Consider the following 27,283-nt stretch of genomic DNA (forward strand, 5'->3'; position numbering starts at 1 on the left):
TCAGAATTGTGAGATATAAATGAGCAATTCTAAGACAAAATGTCAGATTTGAGAGTTAATATCTTGTAAATTTGAATTTACAACTCACAATCGTGTATTTATCTCACAATTCTGAGAAAAAAAACGTCAGAATTGTGAGATGTAAACTTGCAATTGCAAAGAAAAGTCAGATTTGTGAGAAGTCGCAATTACTTTTTCTCTCATTCTTGATTTAGTGGTGGAAATGGGCTTCCATATAGTATACAAATATGTAAAGCGTGAAGAAAAAAAAACAATATTCACACATTCATACAAATTCAAGGTTTTTACTTATGATTTTGAGATGGCTTTTCAAGTACAAACACAAACTGGCAAGGCAATGCAATACTGCTGGAGAAAGAACATTGTGGTACATTGCAATGCAAAGACGCAGATGCAATCTTTGATCACTGACACTTAGGGGAGGGACAAATGCACGTACTTCTTCTGAAGGACTTTAAAACCCCTTGACCCCTTAATCTGTCAATCATCTATTCAACCTGTCATTTGCACAATGAAAACAAACCGGGTGAATAAAAACAGAAGACAGCATAACTCATTCATACCACTCAACATGCGTACTAAACAGACCCGTTGACAAAAGGCAGCAAACACTGAGGGGGGGAAAAACTGAGTCTGTATATTAGAGTGATTCCATTTCCCTCTTAACCAACCATATTCATTTGCAGGAAGCACACCTGCAGGCAGCACAGACACAATTGATAAATAACACATCTGATTATGCTTTCAGAGCAGAGACGTCTGACTAATGACTACAAACACAGTGACACTCAAATTAGTCATCTATAAAAGCATATGAAAAAATAAAGCCGTCAAAGTCTGCATTTGTAGAAATGAGTGTGAATGAAAATCTAGCAATGTTACATTTCACACATATAGGCAGCTCTATAAAATGTATTGCATACAATAGTTGGCTTTAACAATCATACAATGTGTCAAAAATTGTAAAATCACATCTTAAAGGTATAACTCACCCAAAAATTAAAATTCCACGAAACACAAAAGGAGATGTTTAGATTAATTTAGATGATTCTTTTTACCACAATAAAATGTCACTAATGACCACAACTGTGCATAGGGAATTTAAACTAGTGAATGGGGAATTTAAAGTCGTTTAGAACCCAAACCAATCACCTATGCGGTGAATTAAAACAAAAATATTAATTTGAAGAAAAAAACTATGAACATGAAACATAGCCAATTACATAATCAAAAAATGTGGTCCCACTTTGTATTGGGTGGCCATAACTACTATGTACTTACATAAAAATAATAAAAAAAAAAGTACAATTGTTGAAATGTTAAACATTTAATTGCAAAACATGCATATATTTATTATCCTCGACAGACCCGGTTTACTATTCACATTTATTGTATGGAGCAAAGCTGCTTCAGAATTTTCATTTTTGGGTGAGCAGTCTCTTTAAGCCCTGATGTCAGTTAAAACTAAAAATATAACTACAACTCCTTCCTATTGGAAAATATATTAATTGGTGCACATTTGATTAATCTGCTAACGCTTTCTTCAATATTTCATGCATGAATCTAATACTGTGCACTTAAGAAGTCACTGTTATTAACTTTTTGCTTCAACCAGAACAGCTGTTTGTCATCTGTACCTTCAAGTGTACGTGAAACAGCATGAAGTGTTTCTTGAACAGTATCAAAACAGTTCACAAACCATGTTCTTTTGTCCTCAAATGGGGTGTGAACAAGTTGGGGTTGCCATATTGGGCTACGTTACAGTCTTAAAAGAGTTCAAGGGCGTCAAACATTGTAGTCTGGTGATTTGCCCTGCGGTTGTCTCAGGTGGATCTGCAGAGTGATGAATGCTCCCACCGTCACATGAAAAAGGATCTGCCACATGTTACGCAGTTCATACAGATACATGTTACATAGGCAGATCATCGCAAAGGCCAGGAATGACTTGATGTTCCTCCAAACTGAGAAGTAGGCGAACAAGTAACACTACATATAAAAACAGAAACAAGAGGAAACATTTTAAGCAGAGAGAAGGAAAATTATTCTGAATACTTTTTAAAAAATGTAATTTATTCCTGTGATCCAAAGCTAAATTTTCAGCAGCAATTACTCCAGTCTTCAGTGTAACATGATACTTCAGAAATCATTTTAATATAGGGATGTCACTAACGACAATTTTGGTAATTATGAAATCTCTGACGAATAATCGCGTAATCGGATAATCATAATAAATTTCTTTGTGATAATAAAAATAAAGAATAAAAATAGACCTAAACAGCCTTAAAAATGACTTAAAATACATATATAATAGCAATGAGGCAAAAACAACTGGTTCAAATAAAGTATCAAAAGTAAGCAATCATATGGTTTTATTGAACAAAACTGTCAAAATACATAATGCGTTATAAACAAAAGAACTAACGTACATTACGGATTATGACAAATGACCGAGGGCGCCAACGGTCTGACGGTTGTTTTTTTTACTTTATTGCGTGATCTTATCCTTGTGTAATATTGACTAAACATTTAATTCAAATGACCACTTAACCTCTTAAACTCTGCTTCATTTACATGACCTTCCTCATATAGTATCAGCCCATATATGGTCTCATTTGAAAGCTTAGAGTCTCCTCTTTACGAAGAATACCATAACTTTTAGTTTTATGATTCATAAAGTAGTAAAATTATGCTTAGAATTTATGTTGTTCCACACACAAATTTCCGCCTAACGATTGTGAAGAATTATTACAAAGAATGTGTATTTCTTATATTTTTCACAAAACAGACAAGTCATATATCACAAGAAAGCTCTCATTCTCAAGAATCTGACCATATAAATCATTTTATTGTGTGACAAACACAGATCGAATAATCTTCAATTGAATCACGATGTCAGAATATAATTTAAAAAAAATCAAAATGTTGCTGCTTCATTTACACAACCTTCTTCACATAGTATCAGCCCATAAATGGTCTCATTTGAAAGCTTAGAGTCTCCTCTTTACTACGAATACCATAACTTTTAGTTTTATAATTCATAAAGTAGTAAAATTGTGCTTAGAATTTATGTTGTTCCACACACAAATTTCCGCCTAACAATTGTGAAGAATTATTACAAAGAATGTGTATTTCTTATATTTTTCTCAAAACAGACAAATCATATATCACAAGAAAGTGCTCATTCTCAAGAATCTGACCATATAAATCATTTTATTGTGTGACAAACACAGATCAAATAATCTTCAATTGAATCGCGATGTCAGAATATACTTGAAGAATATGATGATATATTATATTACTTTCCTCCACATACTACTGCTTCAGTTAGCCGCAAATAGCCACAAACTTTATCTTATCTTAGCCCATTTTATCTTTTAGATTAGGATCTCTTCTTTCAAACAAGACCATTTTCACGTTTCTGCGTTGCACCATTGCTGAGAAACCGTTGTTTTGCCAGATGCGCTCGGGCGCGGCTTTCCAAACGCGCTCTGAACCGCTCAAGCAGGTGTGTGTGTGTGTCTGCGGCTGCACTTAGAGCGTGTCAGTAGATCAGATTACACCCTCCGACCGCATGCCGTGCTGCTCCGAGGTGTGAACGATGACAGCTCAGCCTCTCCAGACGCGAAGAAGAAGCAGAGCCATGGAGAGGTTCCGGGTCACAAAAGATGCTTCGACGGTGCCGGGCATTGTGGGATATGTAGTTTTTGGACTCTTACACCGGAGATATGCGTCTGTTGGCGTCTCAGAGGAATATAGAATCAGAATCAGAATCAGAATCAGAATGAGCTTTATTGCCAGGTATGTTTGCACATACTAGGAATTTGTTTTTGTGACAGAGCTCCACAGTGCTACAGAATGACAGTGACAAGACGATACATATTATAAAAAGAACAATATAGAGGTATACAGGACAGACAATGTGCAAAAATAGCAAAGACATTTGAATGGAAGTAAGTATGTGCTTTAAATAAATAACGGAAAAAATGAATAAAGAATGTATAGTGTTGTATGTTCCACGATCAAGTGTTCATGAGATGGATTGCCTGAGGAAAGAAACTGTTTCGGTGTCTGGTCGTTCTAGTGCTCAGTGCTCTGTAGCGCCGACCGGATGGTAACAGTTCAAAAAGTGAGTGTGCTGGATGTGAGGGGTCCAGAGTAATTTTGGCAGCCCTTTTTCGTACTCTGGATAAGTACAGATCTTGAAGGGTAGGGAGGGTTGTACCAATGATTCGCTCAGCAGTCCGGACTATCCGACGTAGTCTTCTGAGATCAGAATTTGTAGCTGAGCTGAACCAGATGGTAATTGAAGTGCAGAGGACGGATTCAATGATGGCAGAGTAAAACTGTTTCAGCAGTTCCTGTGGCAGGTTGAGCTTCCTCAGCTGGCGAAGGAAGTACAGTCTCTGCTGGGCCTTTTTCACAATGGAGTCTATGTGAATGTCCCACTTCAGGTCCTGGGAGATGGTATTGCCAAGGAACCTGAATGACTCCACTGTGTTTACAGTGCTGTTCATGATGGTGAGTGGGGGGAGAGCAGGGGGGGTTTTCCTGAAGTCTATGATCATCTCCACAGTTTTGAGCGTGTTGAGCTCCAGTTTGTTATGACTGCACCAGACAGCCAGCTCTTTTACCTCCTGTCTGTAAGCAGACTCGTCACCGTCCTGAATGAGGCCGATAAGTGTGGTGTCGTCTGCAAACTTCAGGAGCTTGACAGAGGGGTCTTTGGAGGTACAGTCATTTGTATACAGGGAGAAGAGCAGTGGGGAGAGGACACAACCCTGAGGGGCGCCAGTGCTGATAGTACGGGTGCTGGATGAGAATTTTCCCAGCCTCACTAGCTGCTGCCTGTCTGTCAGGAAGCTGTTGATCCACTGACAGACTGATGTGGGCACAGAGAGCTGAGTTAGTTTGGGCAGGAGGAGGTTTGGGATGATAGTGTTGAAGGCTGAACTGAAGTCCACAAACAGGATCCTCACATAAGTCCCTGATTTGTCCAGATGCTGCAGTATGAAATGTAGACTCATGTTCACTGCATCATCTACAGACCTGTTTGCACGATAAGCAAACTGCAGGGGGTCCAGTGAGGGTCTGGTGATGTCCTTCAGATAAGCCAGAACCAGTTTCTCAAACGACTTCATGACGACAGATGTTAGCGCCACAGGTCTGTAGTCGTTAAGTCCTGTTATTTTGGGTTTCTTTGGAATGGGGATGATTTCAGAACGTTTGAGAGAGGCGGGGACTTCACACAACTCCAAAGACCTATTGAAGATCTGTGAGAAAATGGGTGCCAGCTGATCTGCACAGGTTTTCAGACAGGCTGGTGTGACACCGTCAGGGCCTGGTGCCTTTCTTCTTTTGTTCTTTTTGAAGACCTTGCGTACCTCATCTTCACTGATTTGAATGGGAGTTGCAGGAGTGGGGGAGAGGGGTGATGTTGGAGGTGTAAATGGTGTCTTTTCAAACCGACAATAGAACTCGTTCAGATCGTCTGCCAGTTGCTGATTCTGCAAAGTGCTGGGGGATGATGTCTTGTAATTGGTGATGTGTTTTAGACCTTTCCACACTGATGAAGAGTCACTGGAATGAAATTGGTTCCTTATCTTTTCGGAATAATTTCTCTTTGCCACTTTGATCTCCTTTTCCAGTGTGTATTTGGCCTCTTTATACAAGACTTTGTCCCCTTTCCTGTAAGCATCATCTTTGACATGACGAAGCTGTCTGAGTTTTGCAGTGAACCATGGTTTGTCGTTGTTGTAAGTTAAGCGAGTCCTGGTAGGAATGCATAAATCCTCACAGAAACTGATATATGAAGTAACAGTCTCTGTAAGCTCGTCCAGATCAGTAGCAGCAGCTTCAAAAACACTCCAATCAGTACATTCGAAACAGGCTTGTAAAGCCCGCTCTGTTTCGTTGGTCCATCTCTTTACAGACTTTGCTACAGGTTTAGCAGATTTAAGTTGTTGCCTGTAGGTTGGTATAAGATGAACCAGGCAGTGATCAGAAAGTCCCAAAGCTGCCCGTGAGACAGAGTGATATGCATTCCTTATTGTGGTGTAACAGTGGTCCAATATATTTCTATCTCTGGTCGGACATGTGATGTGCTGTCTGTATTTTGGAAGTTCACGGGAGAGATTTGCTCTATTAAAATCCCCAAGAATGATTAAAACAGAGTCCGGGTGTTGTTGTTCTGTCTCTGTGATGTGATCAGCGAGTTTCTGTAACGCCAGGCTCACGTGCGCTTGCGGTGGAATGTACACGCTCACGAGAATGAACGAGCAAAACTCTCGCGGCGAATAGAACGGCTTACAGTTTATGAAAAGCGCTTCAACATCAGAACAGCATATTTTCTTTAACACTGTTACATCTGTACACCACCTCTCATTGATGTAAAAGCACGTCCCGCCGCCGCGCGATTTCCCCGTCGATTCTGCGTCGCGGTCTCCTCTGAACAGCTGATATCCCGGGAGATGAATCGCGCTGTCCGGTATAGCCGCGTTCAGCCAGGTTTCCGTGAAACACAGAGCAGCAGAGTGTGAGAAGTCCTTATTTGTCCGGGAGAGCAGAAGGAGTTCGTCCGTTTTGTTTGGTAGAGACCGGAGATTTGCCAAATGTATGCCTGGCAGTGTCATCCTGAATCCACGCTGACGAAGCTTCACGAGCGCGCCGGCGCGCTTCCCCCGCGTCCTGCGCGTCCTGAAGCCTTTGGTAAGCGCCGCCGCTCCGCCAACTATGATGTTGAGCAAAACGTCCGAATAATCAAAAACCGGTAGGAGATTTTGTGGTATGTTCTGCCTAATGTTTAGCAGTTCATCCCTTGTAAAACTGATCGTGTTTGCAAAACAAAAAACAGGAAAAACGAACAAAAACACTAAAACAACTGGAGAGCTAAGCACAGAGGCTGCCATTCGCGGCGCCATCTTGTTCTTTAAATCCGGTCTCATATAGCGGTCTCAATTATCCAAAATAGACGCTAAATGAATAAATAACGGGCCGTTTCCATGGAGAGCAGAGGATCCGCGGCTCATAAGCGCGTCTATAAGTATAACAGTGCTTCTATTCAGGTTTGTTTTATTCTTATAATTACTTTGAAACGTAAAGGACACCAAAACAATCTGCTAAGCTATGTATTGAGTGTATATTGAATGTTGACAGTAAAGTACAGTATGTGTTTCAGTAAATACACAGGCAAACATAAAAATGAAACATAATTCAGTCAATTATCATGAAAAGTGCTATGGTACATAGTAAAATAGTATTCTATTCTATTCTATTCTCAATAATGTGCTTTATAAAGCCTGTTTTTGCAAAGAAACAGAAGGACACTTTTAGGGGGAAAAAGGGGGAAAAGGGGCAATGCGACTCCCTTCGGTTATAATTCAATAACTTTCAATTAGAAACTGTTATATGAAAAAATCTTTTTTCTGGTATATCCTGAGACCTAGTGGAATCAAACAAAACAATTTGCAAAGAACTGAGACACCTAAATCCTGAGTTATAGACTTTCAAAAAAAAACTTTTGAAAAAAAAAATCAAAAAGCGCCTATGTTTTTTTTGTTTTTATTGTAATATTTGAAATCTATATAATGTTATTTATAAAGAATTACACTGATATTATGTAGTTTAAAAGGTTTTCTATACAATGAAACCATTTTTTTTTATTTCCTCCATTGTATGTGTATAGGGGAACCATTTGAATTTAGGTAGGCCAAATGCAGGCGGAAATCCCCCAAATAGCCGCAGAGCTTAAGGGGTTAAAGGGATAGTTCCCCCAAAAATGAAAATTTGATGTTTATCTGCTTACCCCCAGGGCATCCAAGATGTAGGTGACTTTGTTTCTTCACTAGAACACAAAAGACGATTTTTAACTCAAACCGTTGCAGTCTGTGAGTCATATAATGGCAGTCAATGGGCACCAAATCTTTGAGTAAAAAAAAAAACACACACACAAAACCAAATTAAACCTTGCAGCTTGTGACAATACATTGAGGTCTTAAGACACAAAACGATTGGTCTGTGCAAGACACTTAAGTTTGTACAACAGCCGGCACATGACGTTCAACGTTGCGGTTGATCAGAGGTAAATAATGATATAAATACTGTTTAGTTTCTTGCACAGATGGATCGTTTTGTGTCTTATAACCTCTATGTATCGTCACAAGCCGCAGGGTTTAATTTGGATTTGTCTGTGTATGTTTTTTTTTATTCTCAAAGATTTGGTGACTATTGACTGCCATTATATGACTGAAAGGATGGAATGGTTTGAGTTAAAAAAATCTTTGTGTTCTACTGAAGAAACAAATTCATCTTGGATGCCCTGGGGTAAGCAGATAAATGTTCATTTTTGGGTGAACCATTCCTTTAATCTTTAATATTTGGCCACTTTTTTACAACAAAAATGCTACAGCCACTGTAATGTATTGAATATGTGGACATCCAAACATAAACTCAGAGTGAGGGCTTGAGCTTTTATTTTGAAATCGTGATGAACAGTTAGCATATTGAGAAATATAATGATGTATTCTCCTGTGTTTACATAGGTTTTTAAATGATTTACCTTACAAATCTGATCAAATGGCACATGTTGCGTTCCCAGATAAATGTTAATAAATGATAAACCCAAACTCACAGCAATATGCAGAGATGGAGTTTGAGACTGTCTGCGCATGTTAATGATAACTGTTTGTGTGGAGCAGCATTTACAGTGAATGGAGCCACTCTGAGATGCATAATTAAAGTGCATATTAAACCTGCATCACATTTATTTATTTAATTTTGCATTTGTGAATTCACAATAGCATTATACGCCATTATAATTCAGTGATGGGTTTAACATATCATGCAGCCATAGAAAACGGTCTAATAATGTCAAATCGAGTACTCGAATTGAATCAAGGAATGGATTTAAATATGCTGATCTCGTTCTCAAGAAACATTTCTTACCATTAATGTTTAAAGAAAGTTGTACTTAGCAATGTTTTTATACATTTATTTTTTGCTGGTTTTGAAAACCACCACTAATAAAAAGCTGTTTGATTCTAGTAAAAACGCAATGATTCTCCAATGTCCCAGATTCTGCTTTTACACGCCACTGAGGAAAAGTGTGATATATTAGCATTGGTTGGTCAAACAGAGACAGAGAGCAGAGGAAATGAAGCCTGGCAGGCCGACAGTAACTCACGGTCTGACTGCAGTCACTTACCTGATACATACAGGCCGCGGTTCCGAGGAAAAAAGCAATTACGTAATTAAAGTCTTCATCCTCGTTCTGCAGATAGGGCAGAAAAAGAGGAAAGACAGGGTGCTGTGTTAAAGAGTGAACAAATTACAACAGGAAGCCATGTGCTAAAAACAGAGGATGAATTACTTAGAGCAGGGACTCGAGTGCTCACTTATCAGTGCAATATACAAAGCCAAGCAAAACTGTTCTGTTTATGGAAGAGGAAAATCACATTACACCTAAGTGCAAAGTCTGACAAATTATTCAAGAGTAGTGTTACTATCCATTAGTTATGATGTATTATATTACAATGGTGCTTATACATTTAAAAGTAATGTTTAATCCAACGTTTTAATCAATAAAAAAAAAAACAAAGCCCAAAATAAAGTGCCAACCTTACTATTAGTGCATGATTTACGTTACCTGCAATACGCTTTCTATTGCGTGGACTCCCCGAAGCAAATTAAGAGCGCCGCACAGGACACTTAGGACACAGGCGACGATACCCGACAGGGTGATGGCCTCCAACATTTGATTAGGAGCTGCAGGAATAAATCAAGCAGAAAATCTGTGTCAAACAGTAGCAAAATAACTAGATTTTAAGATTTGCAGAAGGAAACCTGCCGTGCAAAACACTTTGCCATGAGTATGTATGTGCTCATGGTCTTTCAAAATGTTCTGCTTCGTGAGAACAAAAGTATTCATGCTGTGCTCCCTACCTATGCCTTTATATTTAGACTGCTTGTGTTGTGAGAAGCCGTTGATTGATCCAATGTCCTCCGCGGACAGCTGATAAGGAGGCCGGAGCTTGATCTCAGTCTGCATGTCGGCCAGATTAATCTTGGTGGAGAGGGAACGTGGGCTGTTGTAACGTTGCTTGGTTTTCCGAATGAAGTTATCTGTCAAAACCATAGAAACAGCACAGAGATGAATGCTCCGAGCACATCATGGTCTGTATGTTACAAATGGCTTCAGTGCATTTCAAATCACATTACATGGAAGGTCTTTAGGCTGTGTTTATATTTATTTAGATAAATCCCAAAGATTCCTAGCCAAAATGGAGCCTCATTAGTGACTAAATGTTAATGTTCCACATAAGATGCAACTCCATTAATGTTTACTCAAACTCACCATGCGAATAATGCTCTTTAGAGACTCAACTAAAGCTCAAGACTGGCGAAACTGCCCGTGTAGAACTAATTTAAGCAGAACTAATTATTGCTATTTTTTAGTGCTGAATAAAACAGTGAGATAATGATATAGCTAACAAAATAATGGCAAGAATGCATGTTTCTGTTGAGTTGTCCTGATTCTTATTGGCAGATTCTTTTAATGCCTAATAATAATAATAATAATCACAATCGTAGGACTTAACGGTTTTAATAAGTCTGACAAATTTATCAGCCATTCCTTAATCTAAGCAGATCATAGAGACCATCGCTGCCAAGATTTAAGATCTATTTAGGTTTACGATGCTTTTGGGAAATTCAAAAGTCCAGAATGATTACTGAGTCAATTTCTTACTCACTCACTGAACTGCAAGTTATTATTACTTTCAGTAATGTCTGTAAATGAAGCTAATTTTGTGTACTTAAAGAGATAGTTCACCCAGAAATAAAAATTCTGTTGTTAATTACTTGCCCTAATGATGTTCCAAACCTGTAAGACCTTTGTTCATCTTCTGAACACAAATTAAGACATTTTTAATAATATCTGAGAGCTTTCTGACTGTGAATAGACAGCAATGCAACTGACACGTTCAAGGCCATTAACATTACATAACATTACTGCTTCAACTGTAATGTTATGAAACTATGAGAATACGTTTTGTGCACACAAAAAAAATAAAGAATTTATTCAACAGTTTCTTCTCTTCTGTGCCAGCCTCCGCCACATGTTCAGCCTTAAGGGGGTCGCACACCGAACGCGAAGCGCAGTGCTGCGTCGCGTCACGTCTTTAAAATTCGAACACATAGTTTTCTATGAGCATACGCACACCGGCGGCACCCATCTACGACTCAGGAAGCTGTTCAAATTTCTGCCGCACCACAGAGCGCCATCTGCATAGTTTTATATTAAATAACATCATATTTGTCTCAAATCGTCCTATTAGATTAAAAAAAACAAGATACCACTGCTGCAAAATACTACTTACATTAGGTTTACAGCTTGAAAAAAATGTAAACCTATATAATTCATTCATATTTTATTTTCTCAAAACATTTTTTCATACGCAAAATCTAAAGTCCTATGTAACATTTGCCTGTCGTAATTACATTCACTGTCTTTGACTGCCACCTACTGGATTTACAAGGTCACAACCGTCACTTGCAGTTCAGAACTTCACTGAAAAATGAGCTGACGCGTATAGAACGTGCGCGTCCGGTGTCCTTGGCGCGACATGACGTTGCGCTGCGTTTCTCGTCCGGTGTGCGACCCCCTTTACTTGGAACCAGTATATACAGACGATGAACTAAGACTGACACGGAAGAGAAGAAATTGTTGAATAAAGTCATTATTTTTGTTTTCTTTGAACACAGAAGTATTCTCGTAGCTTTATAACATTATGGTTAAACCACTAATGTCACATGGATTATTTTAATTGGGCCTTGAACATGGTAGTTGCGTAGCTCAAATTTTCATTTTTGGGTAGAACTATCCCTTTAAGGTTCATGAAACTTAAATCAGTATCATTACTGACTTGTTAGACATCATGTAGATCATGATGATCAGATTTGAGTTGAAATTGAGTAATAAATTACATTTTTGATTAAAAATAAACCTAAATATGTATAGAAATGTAGTATGCAATCATTCAAAAGGATGGATCAAGTTTTTTTTTGTTTTAAATAATACTTTTATTAAAAAAAGGATTATTTAAATGTTATTAAAAGTGATAGTAAAGACATTTATAATGTTACAAAAGATTTGTGTTTCTAATTAAATGCTGTTCTTACATACCTCCTATTCGTCAAAGAATCCTGAAAAATATTTCACTGTTTCTACAAAAATATTAAAGGAGTAGTTCACTTCCAGAGCAAAAAATTACAGATAATGTACTTATCCCATTGTCATCCAAGATGTTCATGTCTTTCTTTATGTTTTTTGAGGAAAACATTTCAGGAGTGTTCTCCATATAGAAGACGTCTATGGTGCCTGTGAGTTTGAACTTCCAAAATGCAGTTTTAATGCAGCTTCAAAGGGCTCTAAATGATCCCAGCCTGGGAATAAGGTTCTTATCTAGTGACAAAAACACTGGGTCAGTACATCTGCAGCAATGTTGGACGATTTTGATTTGAGTTTTTCAACCTACCCTAACTGTATTGAGCCGGAATACACAGAGTGGAGGCAGAGCTAGACAAGATGAGCATTTGTGGTTAAAATCTATCTAAATTATTATAAAAAAATAAATAAAAAATGATAGATCGTTTCGCTAGATAAGACCCTTATTCCTTGGCTGGGATCATTTAGTGTAGGGGTCACCACACTCTGTCCTGGAGGGCTGGTGTCCTACCAAGTTTAGCTCCAACCCTAATCTAACACACTTGAACCAGATAGGTCTTACTAGGAATACTTAAAACACTTAGGCAGGTGTGTTGAGACAGGTTGGAGCTAAAATCTGCAGGATCAAGTCTGGTGGCCCTTGGTTTAGAGCACTGGTCTCAAACTCAATTCCTGGAGGGCCACTGCTCTGCACAGTTTAGCTCCAACCCTAATCAAACACACCTGATCCAGCTAATCAAGGTCTTCATGATTACTAGAAACTTCCAAGCAGGTGTGAGTTGGAGCTAAACTCTGCAGAGCTGCGGCCCTCCAGGAATTGAGTTTGAGACCTCTGCTTTAGAGCATTGAAACTGCATTTTGGAAGTTCAAACTCGCGGGCACCATAGAAGTCCAGGATATGGAGGGAATTCCTGAAATGTTTTCCTCAAAAACAACTTCTTTACAACTGAAGAAAGAAAGACATGAACATCTTGTATGATAATGGGGTGAGTACATTATCTGTAAATTTTTGTTCTGGAAATGAACAACAGTTTTCAACATTGTGAAATGTGTTTTGATCATCACATTAGAATGATTTTTGAAAGATCACGTGAACTAATGGCTGCTGAAAAATTAACAAAGAAATAAACTGCAGTTTATAACATGAAAATTAAAAACTGATATTTTAAATTGTAATAGTATTTCACAATATTACTGTTTTACTGTATTTTTGATCTAATAAATGCAGCCTTGGTGAACATAAGACTCTTCCAAAAACATATATTAATTTATATTATATTAAAATATAGATCAAAAATAAAGTCCCCTTCTGCAGAAAGAGATTTCTGTGAGAAACCTGTCCCTCTAGAAACTCACCAAACTCAATGAAAGAGAAAGGCCTCAAAGCGCTGTTGATCCGCTTTGTGTCATACGTGACAATGAACTCCCTCTGAAGCTCGTCCAGAAAGCTGAAGGCCAGGACATTGGGATAGTTTTCTGTGCAAACCATCAAGTACCCGACTCCAAGAGAGCTTGTGAAACTATGATAAAAGCAAGACATGTTATTGTTTACATCATACTCGCTGAGTCAATTTCATTCAAATAAAATTTACAGGACATCTGCATCAGACAGGATGGGAAAGGTCATTCAGTGGACATGCAAGTCCACTTCACAGTCCAAATCATCCTGTTACACCTGTTCTACATCTGCATGTTCACTGAGTTCTCTTTGAACACGCTTTGTTTTCCCTTTGCGGACAGTTTAGTGACTCGCCTCAGGAAAGAAACTTTGTCAGTGTGTCTCTTCATGTTAACGTCTGTTTGTAGAGATGAAATAATCCATTGAGTCACTCCAGAGCCTGCTTGTGAAGTTAGGAGTGATGAATAGCAGCCAGGCTATGAAATGGTCACCCCTGGGTCCCTCAGTGTAATGCATCTGAATTAGACCTTGCTGAAGGGGAACTTTAAATTCAGTTGGCACTCAGCGCAGTCCACCCCACTGTGTCATTTGCTTTTGCTGAAATGTTTTAATTAAAGGGATGGTCACCCAAAAATGACAAATCTGTCATTATTTAGTCATTGTAAAATCATTCCAATCCTGCATTAACTTTTTTCATCCACAGAACACAAAATGAGATATTTTAAGGAATGTTACAGCTGCTATTAATGCATATACAGTGACCACAACCTGTCAAGCTCCAAAACGGATGCATGAGTGGTTTACTTTCCCTGTTTTTTTATGAAGGGTAGATCACATGCAAAATTTACTTTTACATGGTGTTTGCATATAAATGTGTCTTACCTGTGTGTGGACACAACCACCCTACAATGATAAAAATCCATTCACTCGTTTTTTTTTTAATCCCCAAAAAACCTAAACAGTCTCAATTGTCAAGCTGTTTTGATTTTCAGACAAATATGATGTCATACTGCTCAGGCCCTGCCCACAGCCACTGACGGACTATTCCATATTAGCATATTTCCACCCTTAGCCAGTTGTACGTTGTCCGACATTTTCTATGCACTCAAACAGTTGTAGCAAACAACGTCTCTGAGAACGAAGTGGATTAGTTTTGTTTTTGATGGTAATGTGCCACAGAATACACAAAAAGCAGAAGAGAGAGATAGGGTAAGCAGTAGCTCATTATCATTTAAAGAGACATGCACCGAAACAGGTCACTGTGACAATGTAAAAATAGTGTTGTTTTACACAACCATTGAAGAATTTTAAACAAAGTATGTTGTAGAAATTTCATGAAGACCCTAAAGAATCATTCCAAATTGTGGAAAATGGTCATCCGATGTCCCCTTTAATTATTTTTTTTTAGCAGCCCAAAGTCACTATACTGTATTCTTTCATTGTATGGAAAAGAACGGCATGAGGCTGAGTAAATAATGACAGAATGTAAATTTTTCTAATGAACTTCTAATGTTTCTTTGAGCGCAAATCAAATCAAAATGCTTTCACACCAAATTGAACTGTAATGGATGATTCATGTACATTTGCTTCTACATTTACCTCAATATAATATAATTAGTTCTGATTGTCAGTATTAGAAATATAACAGTGTTTGCTATGCTGGAAGCTCACTTAGCACTGAGATTTTGGGCCGAAATATGTATGCAGTAAGCATGTATAGAGATGAAATCAAAGTTAATGAAGGGTGTTGCAAAAACCATAGCTCAAAACATGGTTTATGGTTCATTGGGTTGTATTAGCCTAGTAATTATGCATTTCAAATAAAAAATTATACTTTGCAAGCAATGTGAAAGCAGACCCACTGTCATATTAAAAAAAATCTAAAATACCTTGAAGTATAAATGCATTTTCAGTGTAATACACTCTAAACACCACAGTTTGTTTAACACTGAAAGCATGTAATATACAGTGGTGGCCAAAATTATTAGAACACTAGTATTTTCACCAGCTAAAAATGGCTTTAGGTCAGTTATTTCTATCTTTTGCTTTAGTATGTCAGTAGCAAATATTCATTTTGCCATTAATTGTAATAATCTAGTGAGATTTGTGTTTCTGACACAAGGAATCTCCCAACAGCCAGTGCTCCACACAGAGATCTGATCTCATCATCATCCAGTCTGTCTGGAATGACATGAAGAAACAGTGGCAACATCTCCAAGATCTACATGCAAAGCTACTTGAAAAACTATGTGCAAGTGCACCTAGGGCAAAAGCTGCTTTAAACGCAAAGGATGGTCACACCAAATGTTGATTTACTTTAGGTAACAGAAGTTAATCGATAAAGAAAATTTATTTATGACAGCATTCTCATTTTACAGCATTTTTACACAAGTGACTAAAACTTTCAACACGACTGTTGCTTTGCAGGTAGGTCTCTTGAAGCATTGCCACAGTTCTTCTGGATTTAGTCTGTCTCAGTTTGTTCTGTTTCTTCAAGTCATTCCAGACAGATCTCTGTGTGAAGCACTGGCTGTTGTCAGACTCCTTGTGCAAACAAAAATCTCACTTTATTATTAAAACAAATGGCAAAATGAATGCTTGGAAATGTAAAGTAATATTTCCTACTGACACACTACAGCAAAAGATAGAAATAACTGACTTAAAACCATTTTTAGCTGGTGAAAACACTAGTGTTCTAATAATTTTGGCCACCACTGTAGAGTAAAAAAAAAGCCCAGCTTCAACACCCACACTACACTACACTACAATGATAACTCACTTGATGTTGTAAAGGCCAGATCTGAGTGAGCAGCGATCAGGAAACTGGCTGAGTTTTTTGGTCAGACCCTTGAGATGTTTCTTAGTCTCCTGAAATCCTTTATCCTGTTCATAGTCTGTGGAGGCCGAGAGTGGTAGACCATCTCTTACTCTCACCACAGAAGCAAACAACACCATAGACATCTTACAGGCAGCTCAGTGGACACCTGGAAGAATGAGAGAAATCATCATTCATCATTCAGTGCATATACTATTCAATTTCCCTCCACTCTCAATGTTTCCTACTGTCGAAGTAGGAAATGATATACAAAAGTAGTTCCGAATTAAAAGGAAATAAGCGCGATAGATACAATCTAGTGTCTCGTATCAATTCTATTATTTTTAACTAACGTTATGTATTGTAGACTTATGAAAAAAATGAACAGACTATGCTAGGCTAATAATAACATTAGCATGTGCTGATAGCTTGTCATCAGATAAAACTAGCTGATTGTCCTATGAAGTACACAAGCACACATCTAATTACACAGGCTTTTAGGACTTTAACTGTAAGCAAATCACTTAAATACACATTGTAAATATACGCAGTGATGAGAAGTAACTTAGACGTCACTGCTACCATAGCAGCAAGACTGTTAGCAGCATGATAGTAAACGACTCTTATTGCATGCGTTGTTACTGTTACCTTTACATACCTGCTGACTTGAGTTGTTTTAAAATATATTAAGACATTATAATGCTTTTTATGTTATTTCGCTAATATATTTTCGTGATCGCTGAGCTCTTCCTGCAGGTCTGCTGATGTTCAATACAGCTTCGGCCAATTTCGTCGTAGTTCGGCTCAGCTTCGGCTTTGTTCGGCACAAATTCGGCTGTGTGTGTGAATTGCGTGACGTGGTTGGAGGAAAAGCATTATGGGTCACTTAAAAGTGCACTTCAGCAAACCAATCAGACTTTAAGCCATTTATTTGTCTTGGGAAATTGGATGTAACACTAAGATCTTATAAACATTACATTACATTAATTGCTAAATGTGATAAATTAAGATGTGATTTATATGTGCAGATCTGACACCTTCCATTAGCTTGTCCCCTGATTATTTATATTATTTCAAACTGTTGAAATAGATATGAATATACAAAATATGTATACTGTAAAGAACAAATTCAGGCTATAAAATATGCAGAGGTGCAAAACATTTCTTTACTATATTTATTATGCAGTTATGGTGATGACTGAATTCATATTTAGCTACTATTTGTAAGGGATCATCTTACTCTAAGTGTTTAACTCTACTTTTTTACTTTTAAACATATACATTAATGTGGGTCATGGGGCCATCTTATCCTATAATGTTTTATGTTGTGTGACCACCACATATATATTATACACATTTCAATTGGTCAACCTCTGCTTTGAGTTTAAATATAACCTTTGTTAAGATCATAAACCAGAAGATCTGACTTTTTTGTAGTGTTTTAGTTCCATCAGTGGCAAACCCATGATCTTCAATGTGAATCATTCAAATGCATTCATTACTCACTCATCTGAATTCAATGTCTATACAAGGATGAAGCCGAGAGCTCTTCAGCCTAAAGTGACCTCCTGGAAACATCTACTTCACAGCATGCAGTGTGAGCCATGCATTGAAGATTGATGTTCTCGACATGGACAGCTTGATGAATAGCTGGCAGTCTAAAGCTATGTATTTAGTGCAGGAGTGTCAGGGTGTCAAGTGAAGATGTTGTCATTCATACTGACAGGATGTGGAGTGGTAGAGTGGGCTGAAAATACTGCAGCAACATATGGAAGAGTAAAAGATCAACCTCAGTGGGTTGGGTAAAGCGGATATAGACATCACTTTAGGAAACGCTGCCTCCTGCCAAATGCTCATTCATCCCTAAAGCACCCCTGTAATGACTGATCCGGTAGTAATATCAATTTTATGGATGATTAAAAACAACAGCAGAATTATTATGCATTTCGAGGGATGCTAACTCATAGCCTTTGGGTGGCTTTTTTCATAAAAACCTAATTAAAGCTCAAAAATGTCATTTTCTTATTCTGCTGCTGTTCCTGCTGAGAAAACATATGCTTTTTTTTTTTTTTTTTACATTTACTGCCACATCTGTGAAACAAGAGGAGAATGAGTTTATATGGATTTCTTGGCAAGTGGTGCACATCATTTTGATTATTGCTTTCAGAGCGAGAATGGAGAAAAATCTTTATTCCTCCAGTAAAGATAATGGGGGCGTATTTATGCCATTGACTTCTGTTACTGAGAGATCTGTCCCAGTGACTTGAATTATTGAATATTTCCACGGGCTATTCATTTTCTCGCCACAAGCTGAAAGGACTGTGTTAAACTAACTGAAAATTTCACTATGTGAAACAATATGCCCGACATCAGGGAAACGTAACTGGAAAGCCAATTTGCACTGTTGAATATTAACAAAATAATATATAATAAGGCTGTAGATTCACAGTCAAAAAAAAGAAATTATGGGAAGGTTATAAATGTACATCTTGTATTGATCTGTGATTTGTCGTCCAAACACTGTCTGTGTATTAATGATGAAGATTTGTCAGCAACCCTGCATGTTACATACTGTAGTTGTGCCAGTAGGTGCCGACCAGTAACTGTTTATGAGAGAGTCATTCATTAAGTTCAATTAATCATTCAGGAATGAAACGAGTGAATGAACCTTGAATCATTTACTCAAATGATTCTTTCAAACACTGATTCTTTCAGGAAGGAAATACGAGCAAGACGAGTGTTGATTCGTTGTGTCTTTGTATGGAACTATATTCATTGGTAGAGCGAAAATTGACAAAGTAGCTGCAATATTATAACTAAAGTTCATCTGTATTGGGAAGAAAACAAATAACAATAGTAAACTTAACTTACTTTGCTCAAACTTAACAGCATAACATTTTTTTCTTGAATCTCGTGTTTTTCTTGTGTTCTGCGACAGTTAATCTAAGATGACCTCAGTAACCCATGTATTGTTATAGTTTTATATATCATTATATTTTACATTTAATTAGGAGTTCAAGCATGTAGCGCTGAAACCCTACTGTAATTGTTAGAATGGCCAACTGATCAGGCAGACCAAACCGTAAGTCGTAGAGACTTGAAACTTGGAGGGATGGTAGTACTTACAGTATACCATCTACAATGTCAAATCAATCAAAAGTATGAAATCGCCCATAACTCCTAAACCAGAGGTATTCAACTGTTTCCGAGGACCCACTATCCTGAAGAATTTATCTACAACCCTAATCAAACACACCTGAAGCAGCCAATCAAGCTTCTTAAGACTGCTTGAAAATTGCAGGCAGGTGTGCTGAAGCAGGTTGGAATAAAACTTTTCAGGAGAGTGGGTCTCCAGCTGGGTTGAAGACCCCTCTCCTAAACCATTCATCACAGGCTCAAGTGTCTTATGTCGGCCAATCAGATTCGTCTGTCACCAAAATTTTTTGGTATTTAGCATTTTTTGAATATGCTACTTTTGCGAACTAGTCCTAGGTTTTTGTCTGATCGGAACCAAACCAGTGCAGTAAGATTCTCTGGAGAGTGAATATCAATAATTATCAGAAAATAGTCAAACTTTCGACTTACCGTCGCAAAGGGATGCCAAAACATTCGTAAGGGGCAGGGATGCCTTTACTAAAATGGCTATAACTTTTGAAAGGAATGAGAGATCTTCGCCCAACTAACAACGCATATTCAAGAACTGAATCCAAGGTCGCACAAAAAAAGTTGCGGAGCTTAGCCATTTGGTGGTGCTACAAGAGGGGCAAAAATAAAAGGCGTCATAACTGTTTGTTCTATCAACATGAAAATCGGTACGCACGGTCTTGATCTAAAGTGTCAAAAGTGGCTATAAGAACATTTCTGTATCTCAAAAAACATGTCCACCATAGGCTGATGAACTTTGAGCACCTATTAGACAAGGTTAACGGCAGTCGATCGGAATTAAACTTAGTGGGCCTGTTTGACTAACGGCCCTAAGGGTCTGTGAGAAATCCGATATTTGTATCACACTATAGACAAATTCTGCAAACTAGTTCTAGGTTTTTCGCTTAATCTGAAAAAAAAAAACACTGCAGTACAATTCTCTGGACTCTCTAGGTTAATAATTAAAAACAAAATGAAATTTACCTTTTGAAAATCTATTAGGGGCCTTTTAGAAAAGGCCAAAAGCCTATAAATCCTAAATGAAAACTCAAAACTTAACAAAACTGGGTGAGCACATGCGACATGTGATTTTAAACAAGCATACAAAGTTTTAGGGAGATCGGACCACATTTGCAGGGTTGCCAGGTTTTCACAACAAAACACGGCAAAATGCTACTCAAAACTAGCGTTTCGAGGGTGGTGTCCTTGTAAAAATCGCATTCCAGGTGGTAAAATACACTTTTTGTGGTAGGGTTTCTCTGGTACATTTAGCATTTCAGGGGATAAATATTACGTTATTGGGGACGCTTCAACCCGTGGACATAAAAAACAAACCACAGCAACAGTATGAAGGAAAAACTGCAGACTTGGCAACGCTGCACAGTTGGACTTATAACAGTCACAAATGTTTAAAAAAAAAAACATTTCTATGGCAAATTACCTGTATTTGGCAAAAACACTTTTTTTAAATAATTGATTTAGGTGGTTACAGGCTTGCTTAATAATATGAAATGTCTTTTTTCGTATGTGCTTAAATGCATTTAAGCTGCTTGCATTATATTGTTTTGTTTTGCATTGTTTCTATTATCAGCTCATTCGTTTTTCAGGTAGATTTTGAAAGGCTGCTTCTCTTTCTGAGAATAGGAAAACATTTCAATAGCAAACAGTTTTATGCCAGCGTTATGAAGTTGCTATGTGCTTATATTTGACAGATACAAATTATTGGCCTGCATTCAGTCTGGACTGGCAAACAATTTCCTGGTGATAAAGAAAGGCGGCTGACAGGCCATGTCTGGATTGTGACAGCTCCTCGCCATATCCTGTTTAAGGTCAGTGAGATGGGATACGCTTTACTAACTTTTGGCATCACCCAATTGTACAGAAAACGTATATGTACTGTGTATTACCTAGAGCATCATGTGTATTTATCTTCTATTTCTTAATTTCCATTCATGCTGGCATTTTCTTGTCCTCCTTTCACCCCTGGTTCTGACATGTAGGGGTGCATCCAGGCAAAAGTAATTGCCTGCACCCTCAGTAAGCTTCCTCCATGTAATTTTGATGGAAACATCCCTCTCTCCAAACCATTAAACAGTCACATATTGCACTTGACAACACATGCATTTCACCAGCAGGTGTTTCTCCACGGGCAGCCGTTTAAATGTCCAAAAGTGACTCATCCCTTGAGTTTCCAATCTGGCAAACAGCTCATGCCTCTTACAAGGGTTCCTGTGCAGTTTGATGGCAAAGGGCTCGGCTCGTCTGAGATCATGACAGAATTAGTCCAGGAAGACTTTCCTAAACAGAAACACCTGACAGAAAAGTTTGATAAGAAATTACTCAAGAACAGCACAGTTGTGCTTGTTTTCTGAGTTTCATCAGGCAATTTATTTGTTGTACTCTGTTGTAGCCCTCCTGACAGCATAGGTGCTAAATGACAGCAGGGGAAGACTAATTTTCTCCTTCTTTTCAAAAGTAGTGACATATTTACCGTTATCGTCTCGAAAAGACAAACAAAAAATAACTCCAAAATAACAGGCTTTTTGTTAAATGTCTTATTCTTCTCCACTCTTGGCTTCATTAACCTGACGAATTTTCATATAGTATGATAAAAGTTGCTATCTAATAAGCATATGTGCATATGTGTTCAAACAGAAAACAAATAAAGTGTCTGCAAACTAGGCCGCATTTGTCCTTTGGTGTTTATGAACAACAGCAAAAGTTGACAAATCTTTCTTAAAAATTGTACAGATTTTTTTCAGGGGTTCAAACCCTATTGTAATTGTTAGAATGGCAAATGATCAGCAATCTCCACCTAAATCTATTCAGGCAGACTAAACCGTAAGTCATACAGACTTGAAACTTGGAGGAATAGTAGTACTCACACTGTCTACAACGTCACCAAGGCTCACCCCAATCGGCCTGACGGGAGCGCTACAGTGATCAAAAACATGAAATAATCCTAAACTGTTAATCGCAAGTTTCTTATATCATTGGAATCCATGGCTTATGACAAAATTTTATTTTGGGTCTTTTGAAAAACCTACTTTTGTTAACTGATCCTAGGTTTTTCATCCGATCCAAACCGAACCAGTGCAGGAAGATTATCTGTAGTGTAAATATAAATAATTATAAAAAAAAAAAAAAAAAAAGAGAAAAGCTCTCAACTCACCATCACAAAGGGATGCCAAAACTTCCGAAAGGGCTAGGGCCACTTTTACGAAAATGGCTGTAACTTTTGAACGGAATGATTTTTTTTCTTGGTATGCAGTGTCTTTGTCACACTGTGCCACAAGTGTCTGTAAGAACGCTTGCGTTTCTCAAAAAAATGGCCGATTAAGTTTGAGGACCTATTAGACAAGGTTAATGGAGAACGAAACTTAGTGGGCCTGTTTGACGCATGGCCTTAAAGGTCTGTGAGAAATTTAAAAGAAATATGAATATGTAATATGAATATGAATATGTTAAGAATATGTAAAAAAAAAAAAAAAACTACTTTTGCAAATCAATCCTAACCCTACTAGCAAACTACTTTTTTGCTCAGTCTTCAAAAAAAATCCACTGCAGCACAATTCTCTGGACTCTAGGTCAATGATTATCAAAAAAAATTTACTTTACCCTTTGGGTAGATGTAACAGAGTCATTTAGAAAAGGGGTGTTTCCAAATATTCCCAAAAGCCTATATATCCTAAACCAAAACTCAAAACTTCACAAAACTAGGTGAACACGTGCAACACATGATTCTAAACAAGAATGCACAGTTTGATAGAGATCGGACCATAGGTGGCTCTATAACAGTTAAAAAAAGTCTCTATTTCTATAAAAAAAAAACACTATATTTCTGTAGTACATGATCTCAAATTACACAAATCTTTATATATTCACGCATACACTAAATATACCCATCGTACGATTGATCTTCTTATTTTGAAAAACCTTTCCTCAGACCAGATCAGCTCATAAGTGGTGCTATATCTGGTAAAAAGCTTTTAAAAAAAACACATATCTCTTTAGTAAATTGCCTGTATTGACTGTAAATGGTCTTATCCATCTATGATCTTAGTGGTTACATGCTTGCTAAATAAAACATAACTCCTTTTTACACGCGCTTAAAGGCCTTAAAGTGCTTTAACCCCCAGTAATTGCTGCTTGCAGCTGTATTTTTTTTTTTTTTTTTTTGCGTTTGTCTGTGCAAAACATTATAAAACATTGGTATGGTGCCAAAGTGTTGCAATGTGGCTATTAATATTTTCTGTTTCTGTTAGTTTTTTTGCATGTTGTTGTGTCAAAAGTCAAAAGAGTCCACCCAAGTCTCAATTGTAAGATCTCTATTATATATTATTCTGATATATTTTAAATGTAAGTCTATAGATTTTTTCACCACAATCCAATGGGAAAAAGTAGTAATGAATCCTGTCTTGAAGAAAAAAAATAATTTTACATTCTTGCATTGTAGAAGTAGTATGTTCATTACCAAAACAGTAACGTTCACAATGTTATTTAAATCATTTTGACAATGGTTCTTGGAAATGTATGCCTTTTATTTTGCATTGTGTTCATCAATGCAGCAAAACTGTACATATGGCTGGGCACAAAAAAATAAAGGCGACAGTGACTTCTTGGCATTGTGGTAGCTCCCACATTCCACAGACCTTTGGGATAAGACAAAGCAGACCTTTCTACAAAAGAATAACTCAAAGGAACCAGGTGAAGTCCCCCGACCATCCAAATATTGATGTGAATGTCAATGCACAAATGAACCATGTCTTGACAGCAGTTGCACGTAGTGAGACAAACCTGTGCAATCCAATACATGTGTCATTTTGGACCATTATTGAACATGTTCTAGCAAGCTATCTGTACCCTTCACCTAAACAAGAACTAGCTACATGACACAAATTCAGCATGTGATCCGGCTTTAACCTCACAACACAGTATTTTGAACTTGAAGCCATTATCTTGCATATAATTGACATCTATGCATCAGCGTTCCTTGGCTCATGTTTTATTCAGTACTTCTTGCCACAAATTTGGCAAGGAAATGTAAACTAAATTCCTGTTCAATGATTTCTGCCCGTGTTCCATCTCCCGAAGACACTTGTAAACAATTCATAATTCTGCGACGTGAATAGAGAACACCCATCTGGATTGCAAATTACGATGAGCGATAGTGCTCTTCAATTGTGTTTCGCTATCCCTGAGAACCTTATTCATAATGAAACGAACCAACCTTCTGAATTATACAACAAAAGTTCAGCTACAAGACCATTAAATATGTATACTGCCTAGAGCAGGGAGTTTTCCACACATACAATAGTGGAGTCGCCACAGAGATACTGGTAAGGGTGGTGGTATCACTAAAAGTGCCAACATCTGGCAGAGAGCGAGTGAAACAGATCCTCTGGCACTACACTGTTTAAAGCAGTGAGACGTGTTAAATGAGCATCACTCAACTTGCCTTAAAGCAAGCCATCTCGCTCCTGCATAAATGAAGACATTGTTCCCATCATCACCTATTGTACCATTCCCATGCTTAGATGAGGAAATGTCCATGTGTATTATAGATCTACAATAGCAACGTGAATCAGAAGCAGGGAGTCATAATCTACATAACCAGACGAGACATTTAAACCAGACAAGACTTTAAAAATAAGCAGAAACATTCATTTACAATGGAATGTGAGGGCCCCAGAAATTGTTGTGGATTAAACTTCCAGAATTAATTTGGAATCTTTTTTTTCTTTTTGGCATTTCCAGTTTTGTTACATTATTTTATTCTGTCACAACTGACAATAAAACATGAGGAAAAAACTACTTGCTTGAATACATGTCCTTGTATTTGCTTTTGTATTTTGGCCCTAGTACTGTATTTCTTGAAAATAGTAAAATATTTGGACGACAGTTATTCAAACATTTAAGGCCACAAAGTTCAGCTACAACAACTTTCTCCATTTTTTTACTCCCAAAACCATGGTGTCATACAGCATTTTTTCCTTTTTTCTTTTTTTTCTTTTTTTTTTTTTACAAAAATATTTGCAGATACGATTGTACACATTATTACTCCTCCACATTGGAATGGGAGTGACTGCAATGTATCCTGGCGATACTGGTTTTCCCCGTTAACCACCAGCCATCAATCACACATATGCGACCCTGGCGAGTGAGGGCCCAGTGTTGCATAGATTTCAGGTGTGGATTTCAGTAACTGAAGTCACAGTATTTGGAAACAATTTCACAAAATGTCTGAGGAAATTAAAACAAAACAAAACGAAACAAAACTATTCTGAAGTGGTCAGATGGTTGTACATTGGTATTACAAACATAAGGGCACAGCTGTATAAAAAATAGCCTTTTTAGCTGAGGTTTCAAGTCTGTGGCATCAGTGCTGGGATGTCCCTGCCCAAGTCACAGTGCAATGATAGGCTCCTCCCCTTTTTAGGAACCATGCTCCCACTATTAGAGCTCCTCCTTCCGCTTGCCCACTTTCTCTTGGTCTCGGCCCCTGAGATTTCTCATGAAACCAGTGAAGCCAGCTTCCTGTAAAGGGCAGATAGTGTACACAGTGAGAAATTAAAACAGTTCAACTCATAACTCACCACAGTGGCTCCAAAAATGATTTGGACACTTGTGTCAAATATATGAATGTCATTGTATTAGATTAACCAAGACAAAATAAAGCAGGTGGCATTTGCAAATAAATTATATTTGACTGTTATTATTTTTTCTCATCCCAGGTGTACTGTAGTTTAGAACAATAACTATAGACAGTTTCCAATAAAGGTGCAGGCACACCAGATCAGCATTTGAAAATACTTAGAATTCAGGATATGATATGATGAACAGGGTGATGTAAGTCAGTTGTTATCAATCTTTTTGGCCCGCCATAATTATAAAAAGGCTGGTTGTTTTTAGAAACTAGGAGTGTTCATATATTAACTGAATTAATCAATATTTTAAATTTTTATTTTATTTTAGATTACCATTAGATTATTTTATATTTTTTAAATGTGAATAATAATTTATTAGGTAAAATACTGTTAAGCCACCCTACAGTTTGCTGACGCCCCCTACTGTGCCTGCATTTGCAAGTAAATTATATTTGACTATGTTATTTTTTTTTTTTACTCATCCCAGGTGTACTGTAGTTTATCACAATAACTATAGACAGTTTCCAATAAAGGTGCAGGCACACCAGATCAGCATTTGAAATTGCTTAGAATTCAGGATATGATATGATGAACAGGGTGATGTAAGTCAGTTGTTCTCAATCTTTTTGGCCACCAATAATTATAAAAAAGCTGGTTGTTTTTAGAAACTAGGAGTGTTCATATATTAACTGAATTAACCAATCTTTTTTTAAATGTTATTTTAGATTACCATTAGATTATTTTAGTATTTTTAAATGTTAATAATAATTTATTAGTTAAAATACTTTTAAGCCACCCTACAGTTTGCTGACGCCCCCTACTGGGCCCGGACCCCTGGTTAAGCACCACTTTTCTTTGGCTACCATCAATTACCATAAAAATGGCTATCAAAATAATTGTTAATGTTAAAATACAGCGTATCCGGAAAGTATTCACAGCACTTCACTTTTTCCAAATTTTGTTGTTGCAGCCTTTTTCCAAATAAACAAAATTCATTATTTTCCTAAAATTCCACATACAATACAACATGAAAGAAG

General features: G+C 37.4%; 2 protein-coding genes across 2 annotated transcripts in view; both read right to left on the reverse strand.

The window, feature by feature from the left end:
* Positions 1 to 289: 289 nt before the first annotated feature.
* sec22a (SEC22 homolog A, vesicle trafficking protein) lies at positions 290 to 17,250 on the reverse strand. The gene is made up of 7 exons (XM_073846174.1): positions 17,114 to 17,250; positions 16,420 to 16,624; positions 13,598 to 13,761; positions 9,958 to 10,137; positions 9,662 to 9,780; positions 9,221 to 9,286; positions 290 to 2,007 (listed from the first exon to the last, which is right to left on the reverse strand). Exons 2-7 carry the CDS (start codon positions 16,599 to 16,601, stop codon positions 1,807 to 1,809), a joined length of 912 nt encoding a protein of 303 aa, XP_073702275.1. The 5' UTR covers positions 16,602 to 16,624; positions 17,114 to 17,250; the 3' UTR covers positions 290 to 1,806.
* Positions 17,251 to 24,119: 6,869 nt separating this feature from the next.
* pdia5 (protein disulfide isomerase family A, member 5) overlaps positions 24,120 to 27,283 on the reverse strand; it is a 106,682-nt gene continuing 103,518 nt past the window's right edge. The window contains exon 17 of the mRNA XM_073845667.1: positions 24,120 to 26,136. Coding sequence (XP_073701768.1) covers positions 26,056 to 26,136 — 81 coding nt within the window. The 3' untranslated portion in view covers positions 24,120 to 26,055. The remainder of the gene's footprint in view (positions 26,137 to 27,283) is intronic.

This window comes from Garra rufa, chromosome 8 (assembly GCF_049309525.1).
Source record: "Garra rufa chromosome 8, GarRuf1.0, whole genome shotgun sequence".
In the NCBI taxonomy this organism is placed as follows: Eukaryota; Metazoa; Chordata; class Actinopteri; order Cypriniformes; family Cyprinidae; genus Garra; species Garra rufa.